The following is a 25,648-nucleotide window of genomic DNA, read 5'->3' on the forward strand; positions in this document are numbered from 1 at the left end:
GACGTGCAGCATCTCCTTTCGATCATGGACGATATAACATGGGATCCATTAATTTCATGGCTGATCCTGGATATAGAGGCATTATATTCATCATTACCACATTCGTTCTCTATTCAGGCTTTTGCCAATATGATGTCTCTATTTTCCAATTGCAGCACAGATTTACAAATGTTCACATTGGAGGCTCTCATACATATTATCATTTCTTTTCTTTTCATTGCGTTTTTTTATCCAGAAGACAGAAGCATCAGTAGGTGCTAACTCTTCCCCTTCAGTCACAAACATTTTAGTTTTTTGTTGGGAACTTCAATATGTAGTTTGTGATAGTAATCCATAAGACATTGTATATTATGGTAGATACAGTGGGGCAAAAAAGTATTTAGTCAGCCACCAATTGTGTAAGTTCTCCCACTTATAAAGATGATACAGGCTGTAATTTCCATCATAGGTTATAACCTCAACTACGAGAGACAGAATGAGAAAAAAATGCCATAAAATCACATTGTCTGATTTATAAAGAATTTATTTGCAAATTATAGTGGAAAATAAGTATTTGGTCAATAACAAAAGTTCATCTCAATACTTTGTTATATCCCTTTGTTGGCAATGACAGAGGTCAAACGTTTGCTGTAAGTCTTCACAAGGTTTTCACACACTGTTGCTGGTATTTTGGCCCATTCCTCCATGCAGATCTCCTCTAGAGCAGTGATGTTTTGGGGCTGTCGCTGGGCAACACGGACTTTCAACTCTCTCCAAAGGTTTTCTATGGGGTTGAGATCTGGAGACCTGGAGAAATGCTTCTTACGAAGCCACTTGTTACGCCGAGCGCTCCGGGTCCCCGCTCCTCCCCGGAGCGCTCGCTTCTCTCTCTCCGCTGCAGCGCTCCGGTCACGTCCTCTGACCCGGGGCGCTGCGATCCCGCTGCCAGCCGGGATGCGATTCGCGATGCGGGTAGCGCCCGCTCGCGATGCGCACCCCGGCTCCCCTACCTGACTCGCTCCCCGTCTGTTCTGTCCCGGCGCGCGCGGCCCCGCTCCCTAGGGCGCGCGCGCGCCGGGTCTCTGCGATTTAAAGGGCCACTGCGCCGCTGATTGGCGCAGTGGTTCCAATTAGGGTATCACCTGTGCACTTCCCTATATTACCTCACTTCCCTTGCACTCCCTTGCCGGATCTTGTTGCCTTAGTGCCAGTGAAAGCGTTCCTTGTGTGTTCCTTGCCTGTGTTTCCAGACCTTCTGCCGTTGCCCCTGACTACGATCCTTGCTGCCTGCCCCGACCTTCTGCTACGTCCGACCTTGCTTCTGCCTACTCCCTTGTACCGCGCCTATCTTCAGCAGCCAGAGAGGTGAGCCGTTGCTAGTGGATACGACCTGGTCACTACCGCCGCAGCAAGACCATCCCGCTTTGCGGCGGGCTCTGGTGAAAACCAGTAGTGGCTTAGAACCGGTCCACTAGCACGGTCCACGCCAATCCCTCTCTGGCACAGAGGATCCACTACCTGCCAGCCGGCATCGTGACAGTAGATCCGGCCATGGATCCCGCTGAAGTTCCTCTGCCAGTTGTCGCTGACCTCACCACGGTGGTCGCCCAGCAGTCACAACAGATAGCGCAACAAGGCCAACAGCTGTCTCAACTGACCGTTATGCTACAACAGTTACTACCACAGCTTCAGCAGTCATCTCCTCCGCCAGCTCCTGCACCTCCTCCGCAGCGAGTGGCCGCTCCTGGGATACGCTTATCCTTGCCGGATAAATTTGATGGGGACTCTAAGTTTTGCCGTGGCTTTCTTTCCCAATGTTCCCTGCATCTGGAGATGATGTCGGACCTGTTTCCCACTGAAAGGTCTAAGGTGGCTTTCGTAGTCAGTCTTCTGTCCGGAAAAGCCCTGTCATGGGCCACACCGCTCTGGGACCGCAATGACCCCGTCACTGCCTCTGTACACTCCTTCTTCTCGGAAATCCGAAGTGTCTTTGAGGAACCTGCCCGAGCCTCTTCTGCTGAGACTGCCCTGTTGAACCTGGTCCAGGGTAATTCTTCCGTTGGCGAGTATGCCGTACAATTCCGTACACTTGCTTCAGAATTGTCCTGGAATAATGAGGCCCTCTGCGCGACCTTCAAAAAAGGCCTATCCAGCAACATTAAAGATGTTCTGGCCGCACGAGAAATTCCTGCTAATCTACATGAACTTATTCACCTAGCCACTCGCATTGACATGCGTTTTTCTGAAAGGCGTCAGGAACTCCGCCAAGATATGGACTCTGTTCGCACGAGGCGTTTCGTCTCCTCGGCTCCTCTCTCCTCTGGTCCCCTGCAATCTGTTCCTGTGCCTCCCGCCGTGGAGGCTATGCAGGTCGACCGGTCTCGCCTGACACCTCAAGAGAGGACACGACGCCGTATGGAGAACCTCTGCCTGTACTGTGCTAGTACCGAACACTTCCTGAGGGATTGTCCTATCCGTCCTCCCCGCCTGGAAAGACGTACGCTGACTCCGCACAAAGGCGAGACAGTCCTTGATGTCTACTCTGCTTCTCCACGTCTTACTGTGCCGGTGCGGATGTCTGCCTCTGCCTTCTCCTTCTCTACAGTGGCCTTCTTGGACTCTGGATCTGCAGGAAATTTTATTTTGGCCTCTCTCGTCAACAGGTTCAACATCCCGGTGACCAGTCTCGCCAGACCCCTCTACATCAATTGTGTAAATAATGAAAGATTGGACTGTACCATACGTTTCCGCACGGAGCCCCTTCTTATGAGCATCGGATCTCATCATGAGAGGATTGAACTTTTGGTCCTCCCCAATTGCACCTCGGAAATTCTCCTTGGACTTCCCTGGCTTCAACTTCATTCCCCAACCCTGGATTGGTCCACTGGGGAGATCAAGAGTTGGGGGTCCTCTTGTTCCAAGAACTGTCTAAAACCGGTTCCCAGTAACCCTTGCCTTAACTCTGTGGTTCCTCCAGTAACCGGTCTCCCTAAGGCCTATATGGACTTCGCGGATGTTTTCTGCAAAAGACAAGCTGAGACTCTACCTCCTCACAGGCCTTATGATTGCCCTATCGACCTCCTCCCGGGCACTACTCCACCCCGGGGCAGAATTTATCCTCTCTCTGCCCCAGAGACTCTTGCCATGTCCGAATACGTCCAGGAGAATCTAAAAAAGGGCTTTATCCGTAAATCATCCTCTCCTGCCGGAGCCGGATTTTTCTTTGTGTCCAAAAAAGATGGCTCCCTACGTCCTTGCATTGACTACCGCGGTCTTAATAAAATCACGGTTAAGAACCGCTACCCCTTACCCCTCATCTCTGAACTCTTTGATCGCCTCCAAGGTGCCCACATCTTCACTAAATTGGACTTAAGAGGCGCCTATAACCTCATCCGCATCAGAGAGGGGGACGAGTGGAAAACGGCATTTAACACCAGAGATGGACACTTTGAGTATCTGGTCATGCCCTTTGGACTGTGCAATGCCCCTGCCGTCTTCCAAGACTTTGTCAATGAAATTTTTCGTGATCTGTTATACTCCTGTGTTGTTGTATATCTGGACGATATCCTAATTTTTTCTGCCAATCTAGAAGAACACCGCCAGCATGTCCGTATGGTTCTTCAGAGACTTCGTGACAACCAACTCTATGCCAAAATTGAGAAATGTCTGTTTGAATGCCAATCTCTTCCTTTTCTAGGATATTTGGTCTCTGGCCAGGGACTACAGATGGATCCAGACAAACTCTCTGCCGTCTTAGATTGGCCACGCCCCTCCGGACTCCGTGCTATCCAACGCTTTTTGGGGTTCGCCAATTATTACAGGCAATTTATTCCACATTTTTCTACCATTGTGGCTCCTATCGTGGCTTTAACCAAAAAAAATGCTGATCCCAAGTCCTGGCCTCCTCAAGCAGAAGACGCCTTTAAACGACTCAAGTCTGCCTTTTCTTCGGCTCCCGTGCTCTCCAGACCTGACCCTTCCAAACCCTTCCTATTGGAGGTTGATGCCTCCTCAGTGGGAGCTGGAGCTGTTCTTCTACAAAAAAATTCTTCCGGGCATGCTGTCACTTGTGGTTTTTTCTCTAGGACCTTCTCTCCAGCGGAGAGGAACTACTCCATCGGGGATCGAGAGCTTCTAGCCATTAAATTAGCACTTGAGGAATGGAGGCATCTGCTGGAGGGATCAAGATTTCCTGTTATTATCTACACCGACCACAAGAACCTCTCCTACCTCCAGTCTGCCCAACGGCTGAATCCTCGCCAGGCCCGGTGGTCTCTGTTCTTTGCCCGATTTAATTTTGAGATTCACTTTCGTCCTGCCGATAAGAACATTAGGGCCGATGCTCTCTCTCGTTCCTCGGATGCCTCAGAAGTTGATCTCCCTCCGCAACACATCATTCCACCTGACTGCCTGATCTCCACTTCTCCTGCCTCCATCAGGCAGACTCCTCCAGGAAAGACCTTTGTTTCTCCACGCCAACGCCTCGGAATCCTCAAATGGGGTCACTCCTCCCATCTCGCAGGTCATGCGGGCATCAAGAAATCTGTGCAACTCATCTCCCGCTTCTATTGGTGGCCGACTCTGGAGACGGATGTTGGGGACTTTGTGCGAGCCTGCACTATCTGTGCCCGGGATAAGACTCCTCGCCAGAAGCCCGCTGGTTTTCTTCATCCTCTGCCTGTCCCCGAACAGCCTTAGTCTCTGATTGGTATGGATTTTATTACTGATTTACCCCCTTCCCGTGGCAACACTGTTATTTGGGTGGTCGTTGATCGATTCTCCAAAATGGCACATTTCATCCCTCTTCCTGGTCTTCCTTCTGCGCCTCAGTTGGCTAAACAATTTTTTGTACACATTTTTCGTCTTCACGGGTTGCCTACGCAGATTGTCTCGGATAGAGGTGTCCAATTCGTGTCTAAATTCTGGAGGGCTCTCTGTAAACAACTCAAGATTAAATTAAATTTTTCCTCTGCATATCATCCCCAGTCCAATGGACAAGTAGAAAGAATTAACCAGATCTTGGGTGATTATTTGCGACATTTTGTTTCCTCCCGCCAGGATGACTGGGCAGATCTCCTTCCATGGGCCGAATTCTCGTATAACTTCAGGGTCTCTGAATCTTCCTCCAAATCCCCATTTTTCGTGGTGTACGGCCGTCACCCTCTTCCCCCCCTCCCTACCCCCTTGCCCTCTGGTCTGCCCGCTGTGGATGAAATTTCTCGTGACCTTTCCATTATATGGAGAGAGACCCAAAATTCTCTCTTACAGGCTTCTTCACGCATGAAGAGGTTCGCGGATAAGAAAAGAAGAGCTCCCCCCGTTTTTTCCCCTGGAGACAAGGTATGGCTCTCCGCTAAATATGTCCGCTTCCGTGTCCCTAGCTACAAGTTGGGACCACGCTATCTTGGTCCTTTCAAAATTTTGTGTCAAATTAATCCTGTCTCTTATAAACTTCTTCTTCCTCCTTCTCTTCGTATCCCTAATGCCTTTCACGTCTCTCTTCTCAAACCACTCATCCTCAACCGTTTTTCTCCCAAATCTGTTCCTCCCACTCCTGTTTCCGGCTCCTCGGACGTCTTCTCGGTCAAGGAAATCTTAGCTGCCAAAAAGGTCAGAGGAAAAAATTTTTTTTTAGTGGACTGGGAGGGTTGTGGTCCTGAAGAGAGATCCTGGGAACCTGAGGACAACATCCTAGACAAAAGTCTGCTCCTCAGGTTCTCAGGCTCTAAGAAGAGGGGGAGACCCAAGGGGGGGGTACTGTTACGCCGAGCGCTCCGGGTCCCCGCTCCTCCCCGGAGCGCTCGCTTCTCTCTCTCCGCTGCAGCGCTCCGGTCACGTCCTCTGACCCGGGGCGCTGCGATCCCGCTGCCAGCCGGGATGCGATTCGCGATGCGGGTAGCGCCCGCTCGCGATGCGCACCCCGGCTCCCCTACCTGACTCGCTCCCCGTCTGTTCTGTCCCGGCGCGCGCGGCCCCGCTCCCTAGGGCGCGCGCGCGCCGGGTCTCTGCGATTTAAAGGGCCACTGCGCCGCTGATTGGCGCAGTGGTTCCAATTAGGGTATCACCTGTGCACTTCCCTATATTACCTCACTTCCCTTGCACTCCCTTGCCGGATCTTGTTGCCTTAGTGCCAGTGAAAGCGTTCCTTGTGTGTTCCTTGCCTGTGTTTCCAGACCTTCTGCCGTTGCCCCTGACTACGATCCTTGCTGCCTGCCCCGACCTTCTGCTACGTCCGACCTTGCTTCTGCCTACTCCCTTGTACCGCGCCTATCTTCAGCAGCCAGAGAGGTGAGCCGTTGCTAGTGGATACGACCTGGTCACTACCGCCGCAGCAAGACCATCCCGCTTTGCGGCGGGCTCTGGTGAAAACCAGTAGTGGCTTAGAACCGGTCCACTAGCACGGTCCACGCCAATCCCTCTCTGGCACAGAGGATCCACTACCTGCCAGCCGGCATCGTGACACCACTCTTTCATTGCCCGGGTGGTGTGTTTGGGATCATTGTCATGCCCAGCCACGTTTCATCTTCAATGCCCTTGCTGATGGAAGGAGGTTTTCACTCAAAATCTCACGATATATGGCCCTTTACACGCATCAGTTGTCCTGGTCTCTTTGCTGAAAAACAGCCCCAAAGCATGATGTTTCCAGCCTCATGCTTCACAGTAGGTATGGTGTTCTTTGGATGCATTCTTTCTCCTCTAAACATGATGAGTTGAGTTTTTACCAAAACTTTTTCAAAAAACTTTTTCAACGTTTCAAAAAAGTTTGTTACTTTGGTCCCAGCTCTCTGCAGGTCATTCACTATCGCCCCCCCTGTGGTTCTGGTATTTTTGCTCACCCTTCTTGAGATCATTTTGACACCACGGGATGAGATCTAGCGTGGAGCCCCAGATCGAGGGAGATTATCAGTGGTCTTGTATGTCTTCCATTTTCTAATAATTGCTCCCACAGTTGATTTCTTCACACCAAGCTGCTTGTCTATTGCAGATTCAGTCTTCCCAGCCTGGCGCAGCTCTACAATTTTGTTTCTGGTGTCCTTCGACAGCTCTTTGGTCTTGGCCATAGTGGAGTTTGGAGTGTGACTGTTTGAGGTTGTGGACAGGTGTCTTTTATACTGATAACAAGTTCACACAGGAGCCATTAATACAGGTAACGAGTGGATGAGAGAGGAGACTCTTAAAGAAGAAGTTACAGGTCTGTGAGAGCCAGAAATCTTGCTTGTTTGTAGGTGACCAAATATTTATTTTCAAATAAGTTCTTTAAAAATCTGACAATGCGATTTTATGGATATTTTTTCTCATTCTGTCTCTCATAGTTGAGGTTATAACCTATGATGGAAATTACAGCCTCTCATTTTTTTAAGTGGGAGAACTTGTACAATTGGTGGCTGACTAAATACTTTTTTTCCCCACTGTATGTAGATGATGTAGTTATAGTCTGGTCATTGGATGAGGAAAGAGCAAAGGAATTTGTGCATTTTATTAACAATAATCCTCATAATCTATGGTTTACATTAGGGATCAATCGATTATCGGTTTGGCCTATATTATTGGCCGATAATCACGATTTTGGCAATTACACTGCCGATAAGCCAATAATGCCCCGCCTTAAACTCTTATTCAGATGTCCACTTACCGCAAACCTAGTATGGGAAACTCACTACCATCTAGCCGGGACCAGTGGTTTCACTCATCTGAGCTAAAAGGAATTGCTCTTGTGATGAACCTTTTCATAAAGAATCACATTTGAAGAACAGAGGATGTCCACACTGGACTTTGTATAGAGATAAAACTAAGGTGACATTATAAAATAGAACAGAACTTCCCTCTCCATGGGTGGTAGCAATTCTGGTAAATATGATCAAGTGGACAAAGTGTCCCTTGTTACTACATATAGTACGGAATTTTTTTTTAAATTGCTAACATCATAAAAAAATTCTTCCAGTTTTATGCCATGATCCCTTGTTAGCTAAATATGTCCAAAAAGGCTGCAACTTTTCCGGTAGACACTCTCCCACCCTGGGCAGTTTCCCTTCACCTAGTGTTTTCCTCTCTCATCATTCACACAGTAGCGATACTTGTGATACTTGGGATTTTTTTCGATGTGGCTCGGTGTGTGGTCTATACATCTGCTTTCAAATGTCAGTCTACACCCAATGCAACTTGTAGTAGTAAAACCTTTCTGATGCATTCCTTTATCAATCGTCAGTCTACATCTATAGTGTATAGAATGCACTGTAGTAGATGTAATTTATCGTATATAGGTAGCACAGTGGTCCCCCAACATATGATGGTAATCCGTTCCAAACGGACCATCGTGTGTTGAAACCATCATATGTTGAGGGATCCGTGCAATGTAAAGTATAGGACAGTGGTCTACAACCTGCGGACCTCCAGATGTTGCAAAACGACAACACCCAACATGCCCGGACAGCCAACGGCTGTCCGGGCATGCTGGGAGTTGTTGTTTTGCAACATCTGGAGGTCCGCAGGTTGAAGACCACTGGTAGAGGAAGTTGTACTCACCTGTCCCCGCCGCTCCGAACCATCACCGCTGCCCTGGATGTCGCCTTCTATCGATGTCGCCGCGTCCCCGGGGTGTCCGGCAAGGCCTCTGCTTCACCGGCATCCTCGCTCTCCGTCGCCGCCATCACGACGCTACGCACGCCGCTACTATTAGATGATGGGACGGCGTGCGCAGCAACGTGATGACGATGATGGAGAGCGCCGACGATGCAGGGGATCCCGAAGAGGATGCGCCGGAGCCCCGAGCACAGGTAAGTGATCGTCAGCAGACCACCGTAAACGGCTATCCGGTGGCAGCTGAAGCAGTCAGCCCTGCCGGATAGCCGTTTATGCGATGTCCCCGACATACAAAAGCATCGTATGTTGATGCTGCCTTCAACATACGCATGATCGTATGTCGGGGCCATCGTAGGTCGGGGCCAATCTGCATGGTGCGGACATCTCGGGTGTCTTTCAACATTTCCGAGACGCCCACTCAGGTTATTTATAGAGGTACTCCGCCCCTAGACCTCTTACCCGTCGCCACGCCCCTCCCATAGATTTGCATTGAGGGGGAGTGGTGTGATGTAATGAGGGGCGTGGTCATGACAACACGAGGCTCCGGCACTGCAGCCGGAGTTCTAAATGAACGTTGGGTGCTGCAGGGAGATCACAGAAGTGGGGCAGAGGGGGCCCAGTGGCGGGACCCCCGCGATCAGACATCTTATCCCCTATGCTTTGGATAGAAGATAAGATGCCTAGGGGTGGAGTATCCCTTTAACCTAACTTATGTTCCATTGATTAGAATTGGTTCGGAGAGCATGGCGTGGAGGAGATCATCTAAGATTATTAAGGAATTGGGAAGTTTTTCGGATCCACACTCTGCAATCATCCCAATCCAGCGGCTTGAACTATAGATCAGATTTAATTTTTCATTACTAGTTCATCCCCATAGGAGTCCTTTTTCATAAATATACATATGGTAATCTGTTCCTAAAAAAATAATGATGGTAATAGGTAATGGGTATGTTCTTTTAGTTGTTCAACCTGTCACGTCTACAGGTTTTAATTACAGTTCAACCTGTCACGTCTTCAGGTTGGGGACGATGCGATTAGTCATGCGGTTACTTGTTGGCTCTGATGGTTATAGTTAAAGGGAGGAAGTTTAATTTCTGTTTAGTCCTCCAGTAAGAGGTTCAATTATGGTTCAACTGATCACGTTCTCAGGATGGCGACAATACTTTTAATCACACGTATACCTGTTGGAGCAGGTGGTATTGCAAAGGGTGCTACCCAGCATAGAGAACCAACTATGAGTATATAGAACCAGAATCAATGCTAAAAACGGATGCAAACCCACAATAAATATATTGAAAAAGTAACTAATTTTATTAGATGCACAGGATATACAATTCCAACAAGAAAAAACACATATAATTAGAAACACTTAAAAAGGCTCTGAATTGAGCCAAACTAGAGTGGAGAGACACGGTGTGTGTTCCCCTCCCAGGACAGGGGCATGTGCAAAATAATGTGCCTCCCTATTTAATACCAAGGTACCTATAATGACCACCCAACAGCCACCAGTACTCTCTTCAATAGCATGCAATAAATAATATCAACAATCCATAATAATATGTAACGATCTAGAGGAGAAGCCTGCAGATGGAATCGCAAGAAGGTGAATATAAATCTTTACACACCATAGAATTCAGATAATGTAAGATGGCAAAATGTCACCAATAAGCCTGTGTCCATGAGAGACCCCACGCGTTCCGTCATGACAAGTGACTTCCTCAGGGGTGTAGACTTGCATTGGGGGGGGGGGTGATATCCCACGGGGGGCAGAGTCGTGAAGTCATGATACTCCGGCCCCGTAGTCATGACCCGGCAGACTCCAAGGCTGCAGCGCTGCATGCAGCTCCCAGAGGTGGGTGCGAGATAGTGGGGGTCCTCAGTTGTGGGACCCCCACGATCAGACATCTTAACCCCTATCCTTTGGATAGGGGATAAGATGTATTAGGGCCGGAGTACCCCTTTAAAGATATTTTGTCCACTTGACACATTGGGTATGGGTAGCAGTAGTTACATGAGGACACACATGGTGAACAGGCTCCAGATGGCCCAGACAGGCGATCAAGTAGAGAGGGTTGTTGAATATGTTGACAAACACAAGCAGCGCCCACAGTTTCCATCATCCAGACATAGACGGCACCTTCATTACACCCTCCCATCTCCTCATTACACACCTATTGACTCTTCATTACACATCCCCTGTCTCTTCATTATACACCCCCATCTCCTCATTACATACCCCTTGTCTCTTCATTACACATCCCCTGTCTCTTCATTACACCCTCCCATCTCCTCATTACACACCTATTGACTCTTCATTACACATCCCCATCTCTCTTCATTATATACCCCCATCTCCTCATTACATACCTCTTGTCTCTTCATTACACATCCCCATCTCTCTTCATTATATACCCCCATCTCCTCATTACATACCTCTTGTCTCTTCATTACACATCCCCATCTCTCTTCATTATATACCCCCATCTCCTCATTACATACCCCTTGTCTCTTCATTACACATCCCCATCTCTCTTCATTATACACCCCCATCTCCTCATTACATACCTCTTGTCTCTTCATTACACATCCCCTGTCTCTTCATTACACCCTCCCATCTCCTCATTACATACCTCTTGTCTCTTCATTACACATCCCATCTCCTCATTACACACCTATTGTCTCTTCATTACACATCCCCTGTCTCTTCATTATACACCCCCATCTCCACAATACATACCCCTTGTCCCTTCATGTCTCATCATTATACACACCTTGTCTGTTATTACACACCCCTCTGTATTCCCGAACCATTTTCAGGGGCTTAGCAGTAGGTATCACTGTGCTCATTAAGTGCCTTTATTTTCAGTGGTGTCACCAACAAGAGACCTGGACTGAAACCGTATCTTTAGATGGTTGGGTTCAATATGGAGGCCTCATGGTCAAGCATAGAGATCTTCTCAAGGTCATACATATAGGTGCACATGTAGGTTGCTGCATCATTGAGAGTCCAAAAAAGGGCAGGATCAAAAGCAAGTGTATTTAAAGGGGTGCTTCGCTGCTCACCATTTGGAACAAACAGTTCCGAATGCTGAAGCAGGCGCCGAGAGCTCGTGATGTCATAGCCACGCCCCTCATGATGTCACGCCCCGCCTCCTCAATGCAAGTCTATGGGAGGGGGCGTGGTGACTGTCACGCCCCCTCCCATAGACTTGCATTGAGGGGCGGGGCTCAAAGTCTTGAAGGGGCAGGGCTATGACATCACGAGCTCCCGACGCCGGCTCCAGCGTTCGGAACAGTTTGTTCCAAACGCTAAGCAGCGGAGCACCCCATTAACCTCTTAAGGACCCAGGGCGTATGGATACGCCCTCACACCCTGGGCCTTAAGGACCCAGGGCGTATCCATACGCCCTGGCGTTTTCCGGTCTCTGCCGCGCGCCGGGCAGAGATCGGAACTGGATGCCTGCTGAAATCCTTCAGCAGGCATCCAGGGCAAACGCCGAGGGGGGCCATGTAGGCCCCCCATGTCGGCGATCGCCGCAAATCGCAAGGGAAATCGCCCTTGCGATCTGCGGCGATACCGGGCTGATCGGGTCTCTGGGACCCGACCGGCCGGTAATTTCGCATGATCCCGGCTGTCACAGACAGCCAGGACCATGCTGGAGTATAGGAGCGAGGTGGCAAACCGGCCACCTCCTCCTATACCCTGCGATTCTTCGGTTAGTTAACCAACCAATCGCAGGAGGGGGGGCAGTTACTTCCTCCTGTCCTGCCCGGCCCCTGAAAGTCCGGAGAGGACGGAAGGAAGACCGGAGGACGCGGCGGGGGACGGGGGAGTGCTGGGGACCGGCCCCGGTACTTACCTCGTCCCTGAAGACCCGGATCCCGGCGATGAAGACGGCGGCGGCGACAGGTGAGTTGATCTTCAGCCGCGGTCGGGCCCTTTACAGCAATGCACGTCGCCGTAAAGCGACATGCATTGCTGTAATGGGACCCTGTAAACTACAACTCCCAGCATGCCCAGACAGCCATTGGCTCCACAGTTTGGTGACCACTGTGCCCTTCCAGATGTTGCAAAACTACACATCCTCACCATGCCCTTACTGTCCAGGCATGCTGGGAGTTGTAGTTCTGTAACATCTGGCCCTTCAGATGTTGCAGAACTACAACTCCCAGCATGCCTGGACAGTTTTGGCATACTGGGAGTTGTAGTTTTGCAACATCTGGAAGGGCACAGATTGGGAACCACTGTATTAGTGGTCTGCAAACTGTAGTCCTCCAGATGTTGCAAAACTACAACTCCAAGCATGCTGGGAATTGCAGTTCGGCAACATCTGGCTTTAAAGATGTTGCCGAACTACTACTCCCAGCATGCCTGAGAATGTTTGGGAGTTGTGGTTTTGCAACAGCTGGAGGCACACTGGTTGGGAAACATTGTCTGTTTCCTAACTCAGTGTTTCCCAACCCGTGTGCCTCCAGCTGTTGCAAAACTATGACTACCAGCATGCACTGATAGACTGTGCATGCTGGGAGTTGTAGTTTTGCAACAGCTGGAGGTCCCCCCCTGTGAATGTACAGGGTACATTCACATGGGCAAGGGGATTACAGTGAGTATCAGGCTGCAAGTTTGCGATGCAGCAAATTTTGCGTGGCAGCTCAAACTCGCAGCGGGAAACTCGCTGTAACCCCCGCCCATGTGACTGTACCCTAAAAACACTACACTACACTACACTAACACAAAATAAAATAAAAAGTAAAAAACACTACATATACACATACCCCTACACAGCCCCCTCCCCTCCCCAATAAAAATGAAAAACGTCTGGTACGCCACTGTTTCCAAAATGGAGCCTCCAGCTGTTGCAAAACAACAACTCCCAGTATTGCTGGACAGCCGTTGACTGTCCAAGCATGCTGGGAGTTTTGCAACAACTGGAGGCCCCCTGTTTGGGAATCACTGGCGTAGAATACCCCTATGTCCACCCCTATGCAAATCCCAAATTTAGGCCTCAAATGCGCATGGCGCTCTCACTTTGGAGCCCTGTCGTATTTCAAGGCAACAGTTTAGGGTCACATATGGGGTATCGCCGTACTCGGGAGAAATTGCCTAACAAATTTTGGGGGGCTTTTTCTCCTTTCACCCCTTATGAAAATGTGAAGTTGGGGTCTACACCAGCATGTTAGTGTAAAAAAATTAATTGTTTACACTAACATGCTGGTGTTGCCCTATACTTTTCATTTTGACAAGAGGTAAAAGGGAAAAAAGCCCCCCAAAATTTGTAATGCAATTTCTCCCGACTACGGAGATACCCCATATGTGGGCGCAAAGTGCTCTGGGGGCGCACAACAAGGCCCAAAAGGGAGAGTGAGCCATGTACATTTGAGGTGATTTGCACAGGGGTGGCTGATTGTTACAGCGGTTTTGACAAACGCCAAAAAAACAAAACCCCACATGTGACCCCATTTCGGAAACTACACCCCTCACGGAATGTAATGAGGGGTGCAGTGAGAATTTACACCCCACTGGTGTCTGACAGATCTTTGGAACAGTGGGCTGTGCAAATTAAAAATGTTGTACAGACCACTGTTCCAAAGATCTGACAGACACCAGTGGGGGTAAATGCTCACTGTACCCCTTGTTACGTTCCTCAAGGGGTCTAGTTTCCAAAATGGTATGCCATGTGGGGGTTAATTTGCTGTCCTGGCACCATAGGAGCTTCCTAAATGCGACATGCCCCCCGAGCAAAATTTGCTCTCAAAAAGCCAAATATGACTCCTTCTCTTCTGAGCATTGTAGTTCGCCCGTAGTGCACTTCAGGTCAACTTATGGGGTGCCTCCATACTCAGAAGAGATGGGGTTTCAAATTTTGTGGGGTATTTTTTACTATTAACCCTTGCAAAAATGTGAAATTTGGGGGGAAAACCCATTTTAGTGAATTTTATTTTTTTTTTTACATATGCAAAAGTCGTGAAACCCCTGTGGGGTATTAAGGCTCACTTTATCCTTGTTACGTTCCTCAAGGGGTCTAGTTTCCAAAATGGTATGCTATGTGGTTTTTTTTTTTGCTCTCCTGGCACCATAGAGGCTTCCTAAATTTGACATGCCCCCGAGCAAAATTTGCTCTCAAAAAGCCAAATATGACTCCTTCTCTTCTGAGCATTGTAGTTCGCCCGTAGTGCACTACAGGCCAACTTATGGGGTACCTTCATACTCAGAAGAGATGGGGTTACAAGTTTTGGGGGGTATTTTCTGCTATTAACCCTTGCAAAAATGTGAAATTTGGGGGGAAACACACATTTTAGTGAATTATTATTATTTTTTTTTACATATGCAAAAGCTGTGAAACACTTGTGGGGTATTAAGGCTCACTTAATTCCTTGTTACGTTCCTCAAGGGGTCTTGTTTCCAAAATGGTATGGAATGTGGTTTTTCTTTGCTGTTCTGGCACCATAGGGGCTTCCTAAATGCAACATGCCCCCCAAAAACCATTTCTGAAAAACGTACTCTCCAAAATCCCCTTGTCACTCCTTCCCTTCTGAGCCCTCTACTGCGCCCGCCGAACACTTTACATAGACATGAGGTATATGCTTACTCGAGAGAAATTGGGCTACAAATATAAGTATACATTTTCTCCTTTTACCCCTTGTAAAAATTCAAAAATTGGGTCTACAAGAACATGCGAGTGTAAAAAATGAAGATTGTGAATTTTCTCCTTCACTTTCCTGCTATTCCTGTGAAACACCTAAAGGGTTAAAAGGCTGACCGAATATAATTTTGTATACTTTGGGGGGTGCAGTTTTTATAATGGGGTCATTTGTGGGGTATTTCTAAGATGAAGACCCTTCAAATCCACTTCAAACCTGAACTGGTCCCTGAACAATAGTGAGTTTGGAAATTTTGTGAAAAATTGGAAAATTGCTGCGGAACTTTGAAGCCCTCTGGTGTCTTCCGAAAGTAAAAACTTGTCAATTTTATAATGCAAACATAAAGTAGACATATTGTATATGTGAAAAAAAATTTAAATATTTTGAATATCCATTTTCCTTACAAGCAGAGAGCTTCAAAGTTAGAAAAATGAAAAATTTTCAAATTTTTCATAAAATTTTCAAATTTTTCACCAAGAAAGGATGCAAGTTACAAAATTTTTTTACCACTATGTTAAAGTAGAATATGTCACGAAAAAACAATCTCGGAATCAGAATGATAACTAAAAGCATTCCAGAGTTATTAATGTTTAAAGTGACAGTGGTCAGATGTTCAAAAAATGGCCGGGTCCTAAGGTGTAAAATGGCTGGGTCCTTAAGAGGTTAAGTAAGTGACATAACTTTACAACATAAATTCAAGTAGATATATTCATAGACAAGAGGTCGCCCCTTTAAGTTACAGAAGTTTCTGTAATCCAATAAGTAGGAGCTTTAATAGCTGATATAGGAAGCTTCTACTGACAAACCCTTCTGTGTATTAATGTATTAATAGGATTTATTCCAATAATAAATGGCTGTGATCCAATCAATATGATTGTTCATGGCACAAATGGGGAATTACAGAGTATAAGGTATAAAGCGGAAAGTCATCTATGGGGGCCTTACTGCACAATGGGCTCAGGGGACTGTCTGTCTTTAAAGGATCAAGACCAGGGCTTCACAATATAGAAGAATTATAATAAAAACTTCCCCCAAATGTCCCTGGGGAGCAAGGTCAGACCTGTCCTATCTCCTCTATAAAAGCAGCAGCGCAAGCCGTCCGCTATACGACAAGGAAACAACCAGCATGCAGCCTGCGGTGAGTATATCTCTATCTCCTCATCTAGAAATGTTCTATAATTATTCCAGTATTTATATATATATATATATATATATATATATATAAATCCAAAGAAGCAGCAGCACACAAGGTATACGGTGCAAAAAAAGTATGTGGTTTTATTGCATCAGTGCATACAGAGCAACGTTTCTGCGACCTCCTCGTCGCCTTTCTCAAGCTCAACTAAGTGACCCCTCAGTGCAGTTTAAATACATTCAGTAATTACAACAATTGTTGACATAAGTGTGAGTATAGGGCATGACATAGTATACAACAGAGCGTCATACATTAGTGGTCCAGTGGTGGTGACGATAATTCCTCATTAGTGATTCCTCCCAGTGCAGGTGGATGTGGGCGGATACTTGAGATCTACGTTATTTAAATATATACATAATGTACAGAGTTATCATAAGCACTTACCCAACAGAGCATATCGCGGACTATAACACGTTGAATGAGCGGGGCAAAAAAGTGACTGCGCAGGTCAGAGCAGAACTGCCAATCAGAGGCAGACTGCGCTGATCGCGTGCACCCAATCGCATTCTGTGCAGTGTTGACATGCGTACTTGTAAAAAGAAGTCATGTGCGCCATCTTGGTAAAGGGAAAAGGTATCACATACTGACCATAGTATCTCGCGCTAGCGCAGCGCCATGTCAGTATGTCGCTATTATCAATATTCCAAAGTCATCAATCCAGTAGTGTATGAAGGACAATTGCTGCATTTCAGCAAACACTAATGGGCATTCCCGTGTTCTGTTTGCATGGGGCATAAAGCAGGTAGAGCTGGCATGGCTCATACCTTCCGGCCATATATGGGGTTACGGGTATATACATGCAAATTGACACACGTTTACACATATGTCATGCAAGTATGCGATGGGGAGCAGACTAACACCGGCTAGACAACCACTGATGCTGCACCTGACGCTACCCGATATTCCCGGCCGTGACATAGTATCCTGCAACCCCCAGAACAATGTGGATACCTCTATATAGTATTTGTCTTCAGTATTGCAGATAAACTGTCCTGCAGAGCTGGATGTGTGGATGCTTAAACTTAGTGAACATTTTTTTAGTGTAGTAAACATATTTTAGAAAGAGCGGAAAGTCTTGAAAAAAACAACATGTTTTCAAAATCCAAAAAGATAATGCTCTGTTGGTGGCTGTACATATTGTGTTTCCATACATCTGAAAATTAAACAGAAAGAGAAAAAAATATTAGAAGGGTCTGTTCACATACAGTACACAGAGAGTAATATACACAAAACTTCAAGGGCTACATTGGAGGGCTATCTTTGACTCATTTTGGAAGTGGTTTTAAATTCTGCATTAAGACCATGCGGTCTCATCGTATTCAACCTGAATATCCATCGAAGTTCACATTTTTTTAACATAGTTATACGGTCCCCACCCCGTTTCGGGGGTGGAATATGGTCAATGACCATAAATTTTAGTTCCCGTTCCTGGTGGTTGGCTTCAGCAAAATGTTTAGAGACTGGCAAGTCAAGTCGTTTTTTTCTGATAGTGTAGCGATGTTGGTTGAGACGAGTCCGAAGATCCAGACTCGTCTCACCAACATAGAGTTTCTGACAAGGGCACCACAATAGGTAGATGACAAAGTCAGAATTGCACGTCAAATAAAATTTTATTACGTGTTCTTGTTTCGTCTGTGGGTGCACAAATTTAGTGCCTTTCTGCATGTAGCTGCAGTTAACGCAGCTGCGACATGGAAAGCATCCCTTATTACTAACCGTCAGGTATTTTTGTTGTGTCTTTGGTTTTTCAGATATGTCTGTCCTGACAATTTTATCCTTTAAGTTAGGAGCCCTGCGGAAGGACATCAAGGGGGGTTCCTGAAACTCTTTCACCTGGGAGTGTCCCTCCCTAACCAGATACCAATATTTACGTACAATTGATGAAATTTGATATGAGCAATCACTATATGTGGAAATAAATGGAATTCTACTGTCCACATTTCTTGAAATTGTACTGTCAGTTTGTCCGTTTCGCTTTTGTTGTCTTAAGTTAATAATGCGAGTACGCTGTTCCTGAATCAGTTTTTTAGGATACCGTCTTTCTAGAAAATCGTTAGTCGTCTTAGATAGTGCTTTCTCTAGCTTCAAGTCATCGTCCGTAATTCTCTCAGCCCGGAGCATCTGGCTGAAAGGAAGGGACCTTATCATGGCTCTTGGATGCCCGCTATCAAACCTCAGTAATGTGTTACTGTCCGTGGGTTTATAATACATGTCTGTCGTCAGTTTGTCACCATTCTTGCTCACTGTCACGTCCAAAAAATTTACAGAGGTCATTGAATGGGTCAAGGTAAATTTAATGTCAACATGTATATTATTGAGAAAGTTGTAAAATATCAACAAATCCTCTGCAGTACCGGTCCAAAGTAAAAATATATCATCTATGTAGCGCCACACCTTCAGCACTTGGCTGAAGTGGGGCGATACATAGATGTAATCCTCCTCAAGGTGGGCCACATAGATATTCGCATATGTGGGCGCCATGTTACTGCCCATTGCTGTCCCCCTCTTTTGCATGTAATAAGTGTCATTAAATATGAAGTAATTACATTCAAGTACTACCTTCAGTAATGAAACAATGAAGTCAATTTTGTGTGGCGGACAATCTGACAAGATAAGTGCGTTTTCCACTGCATGAACACCTCCATCATGACTGATGGAGGTGTACAAGCTTATGACATCTAAGGTGGCCAGGATGGTCTGGTGGTCGACAGTCACATCACTGATTTTATTCAAAAAATCTGAGGTATCCCTAATGTATGATTGGGCATTGGTGGCATAAGTATGTAGTAATCTATCTAAAAAGATAGAGATATGTGATGTCACCGATTCTCGGCCTGACACAATGGGCCTGCCTGGAGGTCTTTCACGATTTTTGTGTATTTTTGGTAATAAATATAACATTGGTGTAACCGGGTAATCAACTATTAAGTATTTGCGTAGACTGTCATCGACCAGACCATCCTCAAAGCCACACTCCACCAACTGGGTAATACGAGTAATAATTTCTTTCTTGGGGTCTTTAGAAAGTGACCGGTATACATTCACATCATTAAGCTGTCTTTCAGCTTCTCGTATATACTGGAGCTTGTCCATGACCACTATAGATCCGCCTTTATCAGCCGGTTTTATGACTAGGCGGTGGTCATGGACAAGCTCCCTCACAGCATCAAGTTATTCCTGTCTCATATTTGGATGTTTAAGACGCTTATTCTGGGTACTCAATTTTTTAAGATCACATTTAACACATTCTTCATATGTACTGATGGCATGAGACTCTAAAGGGGGTTGAAATTCACTGGGAACCCGTAAATTAAAGTCCTTCAGTGACATCATGGAGGAATCACCAATATATATATATATATATTTATTTATAGCAAACCTAAGAAATATAGATTGTGTTCACAAACCAACTAACTTTTTAAATATTTTCAATACACCTTGTACTACAAATACAGCTATTCATCTAGCCCCACCCCCTATATGACATCACTGATATAATAGTAATGTAATGACGTGTGATTACAGCCCCGCCCCCACTATGACATCACTGATATAATATAATAGTAATATAATGACATTGTGATCACAGCCCCGCCCCCGGAATAACATTGATGATATAATATAATACAGTGACCCCCCCCCCCCCGACCTACGATGGCCCCGACATACGATCATTTAAACATACGATGGCCTTTCAGAGTCCATCGCATGTTGAAGGCAGCATCAACATACGATGCTTTTGTATGTTGGGGCCATCGCATAAACGGCTATCCGGCAGCACAGACTGCTTCAGCTGCCACCGGATAGCCGTTTCCGGTGCCCCGTGTGGTCCGCTGACAATTACTTACCTGTCCTCGGGCTCCGGCGCGTCCTCTTCGGGATCCCCTGCATTGTCGGCGCTCTCCATCGTCGTCATCACGTCATTCAATAGGAGCAGCGTGCGTAGCAATGTGATGGCGGCGACGGAGAGCGAGGATGCCGGGGAAGCAGAGGCCATGCCGGAGCGTCAGGGACATGGGCAGCTGTGACGAGCGGTGACGGTCCGGAGTACAACTTCCTCTAACAGTGGTCTTCAACCTGCCGACCTCCAGATGTTGCAAAACTACAACTCCCAGGTGAGTACAACTTCCTCTAACAGTGGTCTTCAACCTGCGGACCTCCAGATGTTGCAAAACTACAACTCCCAGCATGCCCGGACAGCCGTTGGCTGTCCAGGCATGCTGGGTGTTGTAGTTTTGCAACATCTGGAGGTCCGCAAGTTGTAGACCACTGTCCTATACATTACATTGCACGGATCCCTCAACATGCGATGGTTTCAACAAATGATGGTCCGTTTGGATTGGATTACCATCGTATGTTGAGGGACCACTGTAGTGATACAATGACATGTGATCACAGCCCCGCCTCCTATATGACATCACTGATATAATATAATAGTAATATAATGACATTGTGATCATAGCCCCGCCTCCTATATGACATCACTGATATAATATAATAGTAATATAATGACATTGTGATCATAGCCCCGCCTCCTATATGACATCACTGATATAATATAATAGTAATATAATGACATGTGATCACAGCCCCGCCCCCACTATGACATCACTGATATAATATAATGGTAATATAATGACATGTGATCATAGCCCCGCCCCCTGTATGATATTACTGATATAATAGTAATATAATGACTGTGATCACAGCCCCGCCCCCACTATGACATCACTGATATAATATAATAGTAATATAATGACATTGTGATCATAGCCCCGCCTCCTATATGACATCAGTGATATAATATAATAGTAATATAATGACATTGTGATCATAGCCCCGCCTCCTATATGACATCAGTGATATAATATAATAGTAATATAATGATATTGTGATCATAGCCCCGCCTCCAATATGACATCACTGATATAATATAATAGTAATATAATGACATTGTGATCACAGCCCCGCCCCCACTATGACATCACTGATATAATATAATGGTAATATAATGACATGTGATCATAGCCCCGCCCCCTGTATGATATTACTGATATAATAGTAATATAATGACTGTGATCACAGCCCCGCACCCACTATGACATCACTGATAAAATATTATGACATTGTGTTCCATACACTTTATACATTTTACCCGCTTTCTCTATCATGTCCTTTGTGTGAGCTGAACAGGTGTTTACAAGAGGTTTTCATATGAGGCCTGGATACAATTGTATCTATACAATGATATAAGGCCTGGATATAATAGTATCTATACAATGATATAAGGCCTGGATATAATAGTATCTATACAATGATATAAGGTCTGGATATAATAGTATCTATACAATGATATAAGGTATGGATATAATAGTATCTATACAATGATATAAGGTCTGGATACAATAGTATCTATACAATGATATATGTCTGGATATAATAGTATCTATACAATGATATAAGGTCTGGATACAATAGTATCTATACAGTGATATAAGGTCTGGATATAATAGTATCTATACAATGATATAAGATCTGGATACAATAGTATCTATACAATGATATAAGATCTGGATATAATAGTATCTATACAATGATATAAGATCTGGATATAATAGTATCTATACAATGATATCAGGTCTGGATACAATAGTATCTATACAATGATATAAGGTCTGGATATAATAGTATCTATACAATGATATAAGGCCTGGATACAATTGTCTCTATACAATGATATAAGGCCTGGATATAATAGTATCTATACAATGATATAAGGTCTGGATATAATAGTATCTATACAATGATATAAGGTCTGGATACAATAGTATCTATACAATGATATAAGGTCTGGATATAATAGTATCTATACAATGATATAAGATCTGGATACAATAGTATCTATACAATGATATAAGGCCTGGATACAATAGTATTTATACAATGATATAAGGTCTGGATATAATAGTATCTATACAATGATATAAGATCTGGATACAATAGTATCTATACAATGATATAAGGTCTGGATATAATAGTATTTATACAATGATATAAGGTCTGGATATAATAGTATCTATACAATGATATAAGGTCTGGATACAATAGTATCTATACAATGATATAAGGCCTGGATACAATAGTATTTATACAATGATATAAGGTCTGGATATAATAGTATCTATACAATGATATAAGATCTGGATACAATAGTATCTATACAATGATATATGTCTGGATATAATAGTATCTATACAATGATATATGTTTGGATACAATAGTATCTATACAATGATATAAGGTCTGGATATAATAGTATATATACAATGATATAAGGCCTGGATACAATAGTATCTATACAATGATATAAGGTCTGGATATAATAGTATCTATACAATGATATAAGGTCTGGATACAATAGTATCTATACAATGATATAAGGTCTGGATATAATAGTATCTATACAATGATATAAGGTCTGGATACAATAGTATCTATACAATGATATAAGGTCTGGATATAATAGTATCTATACAATGATATAAGGCCTGGATATAATAGTATCTATACAATGATATAAGATCTGGATATAATAGTATCTATACAATGTTATAAGGTCTGGATATAATAGTATCTATACAATGATATAAGGCCTGGATATAATAGTATCTATACAATGATATAAGGCCTGGATATAATAGTATCTATACAATGATATAAGGTCTGGATATAATAGTATCTATACAATGATATAAGATCTGGATATAATAGTATCTATACAATGATATAAGGTCTGGATACAATAGTATCTATACAATGATATAAGGCCTGGATATAATAGTATCTATACAATGATATAAGGTCTGGATATAATAGTATCTATACAATGATATAAGATCTGGATATAATAGTATCTATACAATGATATAAGATCTGGATATAATAGTATCTATACAATGATATCAGGTCTGGATACAATAGTATCTATACAATGATATAAGGCCTGGATACAATTGTCTCTATACAATGATATAAGGCCTGGATATAATAGTATCTATACAATGATATAAGATCTGGATACAATAGTATCTATACAATGATATCAGGCCTGGATACAATAGTATCTATACAATGATATAAGGCCTGGATACAATAGTATCTATACAATGATATAAGGTCTGGATACAATAGTATTTATACAATGATATAAGGTCTGGATATAATAGTATCTATACAATGATATAAGATCTGGATACAATAGTATCTATACAATGATATAAGGTCTGGATATAATAGTATCTATACAATGATATAAGATCTGGATACAATAGTATCTATACAATGATATAAGGTCTGGATACAATAGTATCTATACAATGATATAAGGCCTGGATATAATAGTATCTATACAATGATATAAGGTCTGGATATAATAGTATCTATACAATGATATAAGGTCTGGATACAATAGTATCTATACAATGATATAAGTCCTGGATACAATAGTATCTATACAATGATATAAGGCCTGGATATAATAGTATCTATACAATGATATAAGGTCTGGATATAATAGTATCTATACAATGATATAAGGCCTGGATACAATTGTCTCTATACAATGATATAAGGCCTGGATATAATAGTATCTATACAATGATATAAGGTCTGGATATAATAGTATCTATACAATGATATAAGGTCTGGATACAATAGTATCTATACAATGATATAAGGTCTGGATATAATAGTATCTATACAATGATATAAGATCTGGATACAATAGTATCTATACAATGATATAAGGCCTGGATACAATAGTATCTATACAATGATATAAGGTCTGGATATAATAGTATCTATACAATGATATAAGATCTGGATACAATAGTATCTATACAATGATATAAGGTCTGGATATAATAGTATTTATACAATGATATAAGGTCTGGATATAATAGTATCTATACAATGATATAAGATCTGGATACAATAGTATCTATACAATGATATAAGGCCTGGATACAATAGTATTTATACAATGATATAAGGTCTGGATATAATAGTATCTATACAATGATATAAGATCTGGATACAATAGTATCTATACAATGATATAAGGTCTGGATATAATAGTATATATACAATGATATAAGGCCTGGATACAATAGTATCTATACAATGATATAAGGTCTGGATATAATAGTATCTATACAATGATATAAGGTCTGGATACAATAGTATCTATACAATGATATAAGTCCTGGATACAATAGTATCTATACAATGATATAAGGTCTGGATATAATAGTATCTATACAATGATATAAGGTCTGGATACAATAGTATCTATACAATGATATAAGGTCTGGATATAATAGTATCTATACAATGATATAAGGCCTGGATATAATAGTATCTATACAATGATATAAGATCTGGATATAATAGTATCTATACAATGTTATAAGGTCTGGATATAATAGTATCTATACAATGATATAAGGCCTGGATATAATAGTATCTATACAATGATATAAGGCCTGGATATAATAGTATCTATACAATGATATAAGGTCTGGATATAATAGTATCTATACAATGATATAAGGCCTGGATACAATTGTCTCTATACAATGATATAAGGCCTGGATATAATAGTATCTATACAATGATATAAGGTCTGGATATAATAGTATCTATACAATGATATAAGGCCTGGATACAATAGTATCTATACAATGATATAAGGCCTGGATACAATAGTATCTATACAATGATATAAGGTCTGGATACAATAGTATTTATACAATGATATAAGGTCTGGATATAATAGTATCTATACAATGATATAAGATCTGGATACAATAGTATCTATACAATGATATAAGGTCTGGATATAATAGTATCTATACAATGATATAAGATCTGGATACAATAGTATCTATACAATGATATAAGGCCTGGATATAATAGTATCTATACAATGATATAAGGTCTGGATATAATAGTATCTATACAATGATATAAGGTCTGGATACAATAGTATCTATACAATGATATAAGTCCTGGATACAATAGTATCTATACAATGATATAAGGTCTGGATATGATAGTATCTATACAATGATATAAGGTCTGGATATAATAGTATCTATACAATGATATAAGGCCTGGATATAATAGTATCTATACAATGATATAAGATCTGGATATAATAGTATCTATACAATGTTATAAGGTCTGGATATA

General features: G+C 43.4%; 1 protein-coding gene across 2 annotated transcripts in view; it reads left to right on the top strand.

Annotated features, from left to right (window-relative positions):
• The window catches only part of LOC130293557 (pulmonary surfactant-associated protein C-like), an 83,726-nt gene that overhangs the window by 42,204 nt on the left and 15,874 nt on the right, over nucleotides 1-25,648 (top strand). For both annotated transcript variants that reach the window (XM_056542380.1, XM_056542381.1), the window contains exon 5: nucleotides 16,183-16,339. In XM_056542380.1, the coding sequence (XP_056398355.1) occupies nucleotides 16,328-16,339 (12 nt within the window). In that variant the 5' untranslated portion in view covers nucleotides 16,183-16,327. The remainder of the gene's footprint in view (nucleotides 1-16,182; nucleotides 16,340-25,648) is intronic.

The sequence above is a fragment of the Hyla sarda genome, chromosome 10, assembly GCF_029499605.1.
Source record: "Hyla sarda isolate aHylSar1 chromosome 10, aHylSar1.hap1, whole genome shotgun sequence".
In the NCBI taxonomy this organism is placed as follows: Eukaryota; Metazoa; Chordata; class Amphibia; order Anura; family Hylidae; genus Hyla; species Hyla sarda.